Source organism: Homarus americanus, unplaced genomic scaffold, assembly GCF_018991925.1.
Source record: "Homarus americanus isolate GMGI-L3 unplaced genomic scaffold, GMGI_Hamer_2.0 scaffold54443, whole genome shotgun sequence".
NCBI classification, from domain to species: domain Eukaryota; kingdom Metazoa; phylum Arthropoda; class Malacostraca; order Decapoda; family Nephropidae; genus Homarus; species Homarus americanus.
In genome coordinates this window covers 602029-614274 of record NW_024750852.1, presented here as the reverse complement: position 1 = coordinate 614274, position 12246 = coordinate 602029, and the positions used below count along the sequence as shown (strand labels likewise).

The 12246-nt window shown below is 42.2% G+C and overlaps 1 protein-coding gene across 5 annotated transcripts; it reads left to right on the top strand.

The window, feature by feature from the left end:
* Window positions 1–1813: 1813 nt before the first annotated feature.
* LOC121854290 (angiopoietin-related protein 1-like) lies at window positions 1814–12005 on the top strand. 5 transcript variants are annotated; one of them, XM_042348863.1, is made up of 5 exons: window positions 1814–1846; window positions 3139–4403; window positions 7713–7818; window positions 9301–9428; window positions 9912–12005. In XM_042348863.1, exons 2-5 carry the CDS (start codon window positions 3305–3307, stop codon window positions 10124–10126), a joined length of 1548 nt encoding a protein of 515 aa, XP_042204797.1. In that variant the 5' UTR covers window positions 1814–1846; window positions 3139–3304; the 3' UTR covers window positions 10127–12005. The 5 variants fall into 5 exon arrangements, with proteins under 5 accessions (XP_042204797.1, XP_042204798.1, XP_042204794.1 ...); XM_042348864.1 differs by having other exon boundaries at window positions 1820–1904; window positions 9939–12005; XM_042348860.1 differs by having other exon boundaries at window positions 1820–1904.
* The last annotated feature ends 241 nt before the right edge of the window (window positions 12006–12246 follow it).

Here is a 12246-nt window from a genome sequence, read left to right as displayed (position 1 = left end):
GGGTGACCTAACCCAGTCAAGCTAAGCCCCGTCCTTAACTAACACTCACAGCTTACAGTGTTAATTACGGTGTATCTACTAATAGACTGTGACCAATATAGTTTTACCAATAAATGGAGAAAAGACCATTTGGGGTTTGTAACTTAACCCTTCAACTTATGTATATATAAGCCAAGTTAAGGGAACTCTACCCTAAACTTATATAGATAGACAGACAGACAGACAGACAGACACACACACACACATACAGAGATAAACAGACAGATAAAGAGAGATACAGAGAGAGACATACAGAAACGAGAGAGAGAGAGAAACTCCCCAAACCAGATTTCTGGTCTGGGAGTTTCATAATTTCTCTAAGGGAAGGTATCCCATTACGTGAGGCAGACGGAAAATGTCATTAACATTCTTTAGTTTTGAAGTTCGCTCTGTCCCTGAGAGAGGCCGGATTGGGGGGGGGGGGAGGATTCAGAACACTCTCATCAAATATTATACATTACAGATATTTATAATACCTAAGTTCTTTAACAACCTTTATTCTCTTTATTCTCCACCTTAGACATCTGTTGATAGTTATATAAACAGATGATAAGCATGATTACGATAATAATATTTAATTATTAAATAATTTGTTTCCCATCATGGATACATTTGAGACCCAGACGGTAAATGAAATAATGAAATTAAAAACTATTTCCCCCTCCCCGCTCCTCCAGACCGCCTGGTAATGAGGAGCGGGAGGGAGGGGAAATAGAGAGAGGAGAAGGGAGGGGGGGAGAAGAGGAAGAGCAGAGGGGAGGGGGAGAAGGGGAAGAGGAGGGGGAAGGGGAGAGGGAGAAGGTGAGATATGAGAGGGGAGAGTGGATAGGAGAGTAGAGAGGAGAGGGAGGGAAGGGGAGAGAGGTGGTCCACAGTTCTGCCAATATCCCAAATTAATTCCAGAGCTGGAAACCCTACTACTGTTGAGTCCAATGAGCACTTCAAAGGCTCGCTCGCACCGACTCTCTCACCGTTCCGTTGCAGCCCATCAGAGAGAGAGAGAGAAAAAAGACAGTTCCGCCTCCAGTGCCAACCAGGTTTGCCTCGACTGCCAATCAGTTTCAGATGATGAAGGTTAACTCAACTCTTGACCGTGTCTTAAGTCAAACTCCCTACTCATCTCAACGACAGTTCTCCAAACATTTTGGGAAAAGCTCCAATTCCTATAGTGTTCTTTATTGCGTATATATATATAATCCTCCGGATATAAACGTCACATACAGTACTCTCTGTTTTCTTTACGAACAGACGTATTAAGACGAAGAAATGTGAAACGCCGTACGTTCATTTTGTCACCTCCTTCCCCGCAAGGTCAAACTGATTCCCTCAGCCCTACACCCGCTTCTCGAATTTTCCCATAATCTTTGGCGCGTTTTCTTACGTAAGACGCGGTCGTATTAATAGGTGGTGGTGTATCTTCAATATTAATTAAGAGCAAGTTATCGGCGACGCTCACATTATGGGAGGACAGGAGAAGGATAAGGAATAACCAGGATAAGAACACACCGTCACACGTCTCTAGTATCACGGAGCCCGCCACTAGGGTTACCGGCGATGTTTTTTTACCTCCGGCCTTTAACCTCTTGATAAACCCTTGTAATGAGACATTTGATGGGTTATTACTCCCTAAACTAGGAGACGTAGGTATGGTGTGGCGTGGCGGGGGTGTGAGGTAGAGAGGGATGATAAAGCGGAGGTAGTGAGAGCGAGTTGTCTCCGGCAACTGTGCATGATAGCCCTGTCTGGCACCTTCCCAGGGTCGGCATTGCAGTGGCTCCCAGCTGGAGGACGCTGGAAGCTGTGCTCGGTGATGCGCACTTGCGACTCTCGCGACGAATAACCTGTTGGATTTATTTACTGCGCCGGTAAACCCGAGTCTCTTAACTTGCCATGGAGTGATTGGTGCTGGAAAATGTCGGCGCCATTCAGAGAAATCTCGGAGAAAATGGAGTATTTGGAGGCACGACGCGATCAGTTGGTGCATCCGGCGGCCCCTGGCAAGGAGTCTAGTGTGCATACCATGCATGGCATTGCGTAATGGCGACCAAGGTTACTATGGCACCACCTGGGGTCACCTCTACCCCTACAATAGCGCCAGGTGCCACGCTCTCGTGACCTATATACGTGAGCCTGTCTGGTGTGCTCCCGCCCTAGGCCTAGTAGGATTTACTCGCAAGGGAAAGAGCGTAAACAAACGTATAGCCAACTATGTGTTCATTACACTGTGATCATAAGTGGTGCGTAATTACAAGAGTAATCTAATTAGAAATACTGTGAAGCTGAAGACTTTCCATTTTACATGTAAACGAGTCGATCGACGGCTACTGATTTTTCAGCCCAATTTCTGTAGAGGAAGAGTAAATTGTGAGCAAGATAAGTGAGTGCAGTGCTTCAGATAAACGAGGGTGACCGTGTATGTGTGGCACAGTGTGAGGAGGTCACACGCTTGTACTCACTCACCATTATTTTTGATGGACGTGCGCGCGTGTGTATGTGTGTGCGGGTGGATTTGTGTGCGCGTGTGAGTGCGTGTGTACGTGTGAGGCTTGTAGTGAGCCCGGGTAGTAGTAAAGAGGATGTTCAGGTCTATTTGTTAGTGCTTGTTTACAATCATCGCTGTTGCAAGCGCACGTGTACTCCGTGTATTTGTGTAACATTTGTAGTCATATACAAGTATACGTGTGTGTGAAACATATATGTGAGCCAATGTGTGTTTATGAATATATTTTTGAGGTCAGTTTCCCAGTTACTTATACAGCTTGGCGTGTGTATAAGAAGATACGTATTGTGTGTTTCGTTACGTGGTTACGTGGTTAAAATTACGGATATAAATGTTTGTGGTCATGCGCCAACATCGTGTATTGAAACACTGCCGTACTATTGTTTGGTTACATATAAAATAGCAAGTGGAGAGAAAAGTGAGGACCGCCAATAACTTTCAAAATGTGTTATGGAATCTTAATGAAATAAACTCAGTGCGAAAAATTTTCTCAAAAAGTTGTTTACAAATTTGGCCTTGTGTGTGTGTGTGTTTGTGTGTTTTGTATCCTTCTAATTATACTAATAGGTCGTTTTGTCTTGGACAATGTTTCCTCACAGACAAAGATGATGGTAATTACAACAGCCCCAACTACCTGTGTCAGACAAGTGAGACGAGACGTGGGCGCAGACGAGGTGTGATGGCGGGACACAGACAGACACAGAGAACCCCAGCATGTAACACTTGTATTGATCCATAGAATCCTCGAAGGCCACCTTGCTCAAGATGAGGCATTCAATAGTGGCTGTGGCCGCTATCTTGCTGCCCCTCGCCCTCGGCTACGACTCCAACCATCAGTTCCAGACTTTTGACAACGGTGCATTGTCTCCCATGGGTAACCTCGAGAGCCTGGTGAAATCCCTACAGAAGGAAGTAACTGACATCAGGAAGGAGGTTCACACCCGTATGGACACGATGAAATACGAGCTGACATGTGAGATCCGCAACATGAAGGAGGCACTGTCGAAGGAGCGGGAGGAGATGAGTGCCAAGGTGGACCACGTAGCCCTCGAAATGACTGACTTCAAGAAGAAGCTCAAGAGAGGACTTAGGAGGGTCGGCACGCAGAACGACGACATCAAGGGCGAGCTCAGATCGCAGAAGGCCGAGCTCTTTGCCGTAAGGAACAGTGTGTACGACGCCCGGGAGGAGGTGCTAGACAAAGGCAACTTGATCCTACGGAAGGTGAACGCCACGAACGGGACTCTGGTGTGCCACCTGAGCGACCTACGGACCAAGCTATACAAAATCAATAACAACCTGGCGTTCATCTCAGACGAGCACAAGAAGATGATGGATGTGATGACCCACAGGTTTGGTCAGCCTAAGAAGTACAGCAGCGAGGACTATAATGACAGACTCCTGCCTGGCTGCACCTACACCCCCCTCGACACACATGAGCTCGGCCTCGACGCCCTCAACAAGAGCTTTGTCAACGAGACTCTCCCCAAAGGCGTGAGTGGCCTGGACGCGGACAGGCCAGACAGACCCACCTCGCCCAGTGAGGACCTCATGCCCCCGGAGGTCACTCTACTGCCCACCATGCCTGAGGACTGCAATGACGATAAAAGGAAGTATCTCGAGTACCCGCCAATGCCCCGAGACTGTAAGGACGTGTTCGACCTGGGCTTCATGGAGAACGGAGTTTACCGCATCCAGCCACCAGGTTTATCGTCACGGGAGGTATACTGCGACCACCACACTGCTGGGGGAGGCTGGACCGTGATGGTGGCACGTCGAAAGCAACCCAGACACATCTCATTCAACCGCTCCTGGCACGAGTACGAAGTGGGCTTCGGTGACCCCAGCAAGGAATATTGGATAGGTGAGTTCCTCCCTGTGTTGAGTGTTTTGGTTTTTGATAGTGTGTTGTTATGATAGTTTTCTCATGTACGTATTTGTGCTAGTTTCTCACCTGCTTGTCTATATCAGTTGCTAGGTACACCTGTTCATTGATCACTTTAGCTTTGCTGACTTAAACAATTTTACTGACTAAATCCATAGACTTTAGGTCAGACAAAAAAGGATAATTTAAGTCTGTAATTATTGATAATATTCATTGTAAAAATGTACAGTTTATCTTATATGTTAATGTGCTTTAACAATAAAGTTCTTAATCACGTACACAAGGTCAGTCCACACATTAATTAACAACAATCATCACTCAAGAAATATACGTCAGTCTAAAAGTTAATCCCTTTAACCTTTTTAGTTCTAGAGAGTTAAATCATCGTCATCAAAGGTTTAACCTATTGTCCTCAAAGGGTTAAACCTTCATCCTTAAAGGGTTAAACCATCGCCATCAAAAGGATTAAACCATCACCCTCAAAGGTTAAAACATCGTCATCAGAAGGATTAAACCATCGTCCTCAAAGGGTTTAAATTAAACCATCGTCCTCAAAGGGTTTAAATTAAACCATCGTCCTCAAAGGGTTTAGATTAAACCATAGTCCTCAAAGGGTTAAAACATAATGCTCAAAGAGTTAAACTATTGTCATCAAAGAGTTAAAGCATCGTCCTCAATTGGTTAAGTAACAATACAGAGCTACAGTAAAGAATGAAAGTGCTTCTATAATCCCTCATGATTGTATACTTCCACGGGTGCTATCGTTTGTGCCCGTATCTAGCCAACAGAGGCACAGCGGATACACTCAATAGGGTAGTGGTGCAATGGGAGGAGGGGGCGGGTGTTGTGGACCCAACCTATTGTCACACTGAAGTGCTCCAAATTGGTAAAGTGTTGCGCTATATGCTCGGTGAGGTGTGCAGATAGTCCTGTTTTGGGGTAGTAACTGTTAGAGAGAGAGAGAGAGAGAGAGAGATTCTTAAAAAAATTATCGTTTTTCTTTTGTTTTCCAGAGTTATATAAATATATTCTAGGTAGGCAAAGGGACAAACGAATTAAAAAAAATACACACAAATAAATCGATGTGAGAAGAGAAACAGACAGAATCATAGGTAAGAGAAAACTGACTGATCACAAGTAGAAACTAACACCCGTGACTCCCGGCAGCCACAACCCTTATGCCACGCGTCATCACTATCCAAGTAAAAAATTGGTTTTAAATTTGACTCTGTATATGCTTGTAAATTTTAAACAACGATATTGGTCATGTTTTTAAAAGTTGTTTACATTGGAAACAAAGGATGTGAAAGGTACACACAAAAAAATCAACAATTCTGGATGAGTGAAAGAAATCTTAAAATTAATTATATGAGACAGCCTTCAAATGTTACTACGGGGAGGGAAGGTCACCACTCAGTTATGTAAGAAATGTTTACAGAAACGTTTATTTTAACATACGAAATATAAATTAATTGGGGGAGAAAAAATGGAATTTGAAAGTACAAAACTGAGGATGAAATCCAACAACACAACATCAGGTGCAGGCGACACAAACCTAACCAAACCGCTATCTTAGTTCATTATCTACGTACAGAAGTTCGGTTCCATTTTCACATATTAATATTCTAACAGTGTTCGACAGTAAATGTACCACTTGCTTATTCTTGACGAATTCTGAGATCATACCCTGTGAATTTAAATCCAGTGTTTACTTATACAGTTTATGTTGCGACCTCAAGTTTCTCGCAGATGCCTCTGTGTACACTTGGGTCGGTCACCGCGCACCAACACACCTCTTCACGCACTGAAAATGTCAGCTATATACTCGTATATACGCGATCACATGCTAAGTCCAGACCTTAGTACACGTCTGAACACTTCACTATACTGAACACCTATTTCTACTTGCAGTAAAGCCACACGTATCTAACACCACCTACATTACCGCACTTGTCGCTCACCGCAATACATTTACTCAGCGAATTTAAAATAAGGGTTGATACTATATATCTGATAGAGAGTTATCTGTGTTAGAAACGGGGAACAACGAACTTTACAGGCAATTAAAAAATAATATTGAGAAAAATATATATATATATATATATATATATATATATATATATATATATATATATATATATATATATATATAAAAGTCGTGAGGTGCCACAGGGCAATTTATCTTAGGCTCAACGTTTGAACTTTAGTGCGGTGGTGCTGGCCAAATGATTACACCCAGGCTTATCTGCCACCACACCACCCTCAGGCTTCATCTTGTTCTCTGCCAGGCTATGTTCATATTGTAAATAAACTCTATGGATCAACACACACACACAACAGTTCTCGCCTTAATCATCACTTTCAATTATTTCCACCTTGCACAATATTTTTCTTATTTCATTCTCGTACTCATCGTACTCAAGGCGTTAAGTCATCGTACTCAAGAAATTAAGAATTTTGATACTAACGTTTACCCCATTACTATCATTCCTTTATGAAATTGTGAAGAAAACACTATTTCACGTTCATGCTTCATAAAACGTAATTAAAATCCTTCTTATTGTTAAAGTTTGCAAAGTTAATTAAAATGCTAAGCGCTCCTGTATAATTGCAGCACATCAGTATTAATTCTGTAACATTTCTATAAGGGCCAACTTTCCTGAATTTTCTCATAACGTATACAAGTATAAGAACTACAAAACACCCATTACATTCTTGTAGAGATATGAATAAAATTGTTCAAATAAATCGTTAAATTGTCAAACACGAGAGTTAAACAATTCTCAGACTAATATATAAGACGTGGCCTCAGAGTGTGTCAGTTTTAGGATGTGATTTAATATTGCTCTCCAGTAAAGGTAAAGGGCAGACATGCCTGTTTACCGGTTGACTAATCACTGTGACGAAGCTTACTAAAGCAGTCATGATTATCATAAGATCAGATCTGTTCGATTGAAAGAATCATTTTCTGGAACAGTTTTACAGCAGCAAAGAAAAGACACTTAAATGGTGGTCGAGTGAACGTGTAAGATACTGAATAAGTAATGTCTATGGGGGGGGGGGACGAGTTGTGTACCGTACACTACTATTGACAAGTTCAGGGCCCCGGACAAACACTGCCACAGCGTGTCCTCACATCTACCACAGCAGGGTATTTAATCCACCACAGGGGACTCCAATCAGGTAACATAGGATCCTGTTTAATTAATTGTTTTTCCACTTGTCCTTACTAACTGGATACTGAGAACGTATTGGTGGTGACGCCTCTGGTTGTTCTTGCCGGGACAGGGCTGAAGGGGCTGCACGCCCTCACCAGCGGGCGGCCTCACCAGCTGAGAGGGGACATGGAGGACTGGGAGGGCAACACCGCCTGGGCTGCTTACACCTTCTTCGCGTGAGTACTGCTGATGGCTGTTATGTTCTCTCTCTCTACCACCTAACCCTTCTCTCTCTCTCTTAACTAAGTCATCTCACTCCTCTGTGTTAAAACGTCTTACATAAGTATCTCAACTACAACAAAATGTTCCATGTGAGTTGCTAAGAACTTCTCCCTGAACTGATCTTTAATACTGTGAGAATAATTCCATAAAGTGTTTCATCTTAAAATACCTAATGTGTAAATTCAAGAAGAAACGTACACTTTTTTGGCCTACTGTCCAAGTAACACATAACCCAATTTTTTTATACCATTTCAAGAGGAGCCTCAACCTAAACACCACATATAGTATGGTTAAGAAGGAATAAATGTGACCCATACTCATTTTTTTCTGCAACTCTCCTTAATCTAATACCTACGTTATCTCTAACATCAAAAACCCTAGCCAACGATATTTTATTACAAATGGAAATTTTTCAACAAACCATCTATGTCTCCCCATTATCTTCTGACAATTATTATAGTTATAGTTTGTTCAGTCGAACCCTGCATCTGAAGCCTAGGGTCACTTTGTAACAAAGCAGCTGATTGGCTGGTAGACAGACAAGCTAAGAGTCAGTACAGTTCTTTAGTATTTAATTTATCGTATTTATTTTCTGTTATTTTAAGGGATAATAACTTTTCTATCTGAAACGCTCTGATAACAAATATTATTAAGGAAACGAAAAATATTACAAAATTTCAGGGACATCCTCCGCCATACTGCGTGACGTACCAGGGCGAGGGGAAGTTTACCTCGCTGAACTTGTTTATCGTGTTCGTGTTTTCTCGGATATGTTTATTACCAGAGCGTTTCACATGCTAATTCTTGCTTCCCCAAGTGAGGAAATTATCAGAGATCAACACAGAAAAGTTAATATCCCTTACAATATCAGAAAATAAATACGATAAATCAAATATCAAAGAACTGTACTAACTCTTCGCTTGTCCGCCCGCCAACCAATCAGCTGCCTTGTTACAAAGTGACTTAAGGCCTCAGTTGCGAAGTTTGAACGAATAGACTTTAAGTTAGCTTAGGTTAGGTTAGCTTAGGTTAGGTTAGTTTAGGTTAAGTTTGGTTTGATTAGGTTTGGTTAGATTAGGTTAGGTTAGGTTAGGTTAGGTTAGTTTAGTTTAGTTTAGTTTAGTTTAGTTTAGTTTAGGTTAGGTTAGTTTAGGTTAAGTTTGGTTTGATTAGGTTTGGTTAGATTAGGTTAGGTTAGGTTAGGTTAGGTTAGTTTAGGTTAGGTTAAGTTTGGTTAGATTAGGTTTGGTTAGATTAGGTTAGTTTAGGTTAGGTTAGGTTAAGTTTCGTTAGATTAGGTTTGGTTAGATTAGGTTAGGTTAGGTTAGGTTAGTTTAGGTTAGGTTAAGTTTGGTTAGATTAAGTTTGGTTAGATTAGGTTAGGTTAGGTTGCATGTCGTGAATGATGTCGTTGGTAATTACTGTTTGTGGTTCAGAGTGTCTGGGGAGGAGGACAAGTACCGCCTCAGGATCGCTGGCTACACTGGCACGGCGGGAGACAGCATGAGACACTCCCACCACCAGATGTTCTCCACCGTCGACCAGGACAACGACCAGGAAAACTGTGAGTATGTTGCTTCATCGTATCTGGAATTCCAGCTCCCCCTCTCCTCTCTATCATCTACTATTATTCGGTACACTTTCTTATGAATTCATCTTTCTATATTTATTTTCCCTCTTTTATAGCTGCTGCAGTATCTGTTTCTTTTTCTTGGGGTTCGTCTTGGAGTGATGGTTCCTCTTGCAGTCTCTCGCCCATCTCTCCTCCTGGTGGTGTCTGCAATTTCAGTTTCCCCTTTTCTACCTGTCATCTTGGACCCATAACTTCCTGTCATCCTTACTTCATATTTATTTCCTTTTGTGGGAACTATAATTTCTCTGTTTTTTTGTTTTGTTATTTTTTTTTGTGGCAGGAATTCCAGTTCTTCTCTCCTGTAATATCCTGGAGTCATAGTTCCACTTGCTGAGTATCTTTCAATAATTTGATCTTTAATCTTAAAGCAAGAAGAATTTTATCATTATGTTCCCCGGTGTCTTCAATTACTAGCGGGTGGTGATGGCGTGTCTCCTGCAGGGGGTAGCTGCGCGCGAGGCCGTGGTGGCGGCGGGTGGTGGTGGGGCCGCTGTGCGTGTACACAACCCACTGGACAGTACCGGCGGGGACGCTACCAAGGACCTGAACGAGGTATCACCTGGTGGCACTGGAAGGACTCCAACTACTCCTTGAAGACGCTACTCCTCAAAATCAGGCCGCTGGAATGATGGAGCAGTGACGACAAGCCTCAGGAGTGATCAAGCCGCAGGAACCTCAACCAGCCAGCCGTACCATGAAGATTTCTCCAACTGTTGAAGTAGGCTGGTACACCTCTACCAACATAATACTTTATAATAAACGATTTTCAACATAGGCCATTGAAAACTGTGCCGTGGAAGGTCGTAAAGTCGCCAAAGGCCTATATCACTATAACCCACGGAAAATCTATCATTCAATGACCTATGTTTAAAATTTCACAAACGATTTTCAACAGAGGTCATCGTCAAATGTGCCACAGTGGGCTTTAGTATCATAAAGGACCCACCAAACTATAGTACTACTCTATCTCACGGAAGATTATTATTCAGTGACCTATGTTTAACATCGTTAATGATCTGAACCGATTAAGAACACTCCAGGAATAACACAATTTCAATGTTCTAGTCTAGTTAACCACCCCATATTCACTCCCTAAATGAATGTGGTTTGTCGTCGATGTGGCCTCGGATACACTTATGGTCTTCCATACGTCCTCAACAACTTCATGACTTGGTCTAGTCTCCGGGACTTGGCGAAAATAGGCTCCTCAGCCATGCATTTGCTTTCACTGTGTTCATTATTATTAGGCTATCTTAAGGTCTTTGGTCTTCGGTGTAAGTGTAAGGTTGAGGATAATAATTATGATGACTTGGTCACGTGATAGACCACAAGGAAGCAATTCGTTAGAGAATGGTTTCCACCTTCCTTAACAGCGTCTCTACCAAGACCCACTGTACACACAACAGCAGTATGCAAAGTGAAACTCATATTCATATACCTCGACTCTCAACATACTGTAGCTCCATCATCACTCTGTGTTCATATTACTAATGTCCCATTTTTTGTCTTAAATAACGATGTATTTCCCATATGGTAACTTTACATATTTATATGCACAATTATTTATAATATACCTCAAAACACGCTTAGCACAGTAAGTGTCTTTGATCTGCAGCAATATCAAACAAGATCACATCAAGATCAAGCGAATTTCTGGTGGCATCAGCAGACCAGGTATGAAATATTACCTGGAGTGCGTCGCCTCCAGGTAGCGTGAATGACAAATACGTGAAATAGGTTGTTGCCTCTGCTGGCAGATGAGGAATGGCGGACAAGATGGGACGTGAGGCTGTTAGAAATTTTAACTTGTGATGGTAAAGATAAAAAAAAAATGTTATGATGATGCCAATGATAATTTTTTTAAGATGTTACAAGTCGTGATGTTACAAGTCGTGATGTTTCAAGTCGTGATGTTTCAAGTCGTGATATTGCAAGTCGTGATGTTACAAGTCGTGATGTTGCAAGTCGTGATGTTACAAGTCGTGATGTTACAAGTCGTGATGTTACAAGTCGTGATGTTTCAAGTCGTGATGATGATAAGAAGTCAAGCAATGTGATGTTATGAAGACAAACGGTTGTGATGTTGAAAATTAAAGGGTTGTGATTAGCTCTTATGGGTGATGATAGACGCTAGACTAACAACAATTGTGATGTTGAAGTTTAAATGGACGAATTATAGGGTGAAGGAAGGAAGGACATCTTAAGGGACTAGAAGGAGCGTAGAGGAAGTTAAGAAGGAAGGAAAGAATAGGCTAGGAAGTGTGTAGAAGAGATTAAGAAGGAAGGAAGGGGCTAGCAGGAATATAGACGAGATTAAGAAGGAAGGAAGGAAGAAAGGAAGGAAAGAAGGAAGGAAAGAGCTAGGGAAAGTGTAGGGGAGATTAAAAAGGGAGGAAGGAAGAGCATAGGGGAGGTCAAGAAGGAAGCAAGGAAGAGGCTAGGAGTGTAGAGGGGATAAAGAAGGAAGCAAGGAAGAGGCTAGGAGTGTAGAGGGGATAAAGAAGGAAGCAAGGAAGAGGCTAGGAGTGTAGAGGGGATAAAGAAGGAAGACAGAAAAAAGATGAGATGGACAAATAAGTGACTGAAATGTTGATAAGAAAAGAAAAGGGAAGATCAGGATTGAAGGACTACGAAGGAGAAGAATTCAAGGAAGAAAGAGAGGAATTCAAGGCTGAAGGAGAGGAATTCAAGGCTGAAGGAGAGGAATTCAAAGCAGGAGAGGACTTCAAGGAGGAAGGAGAGGGATTCA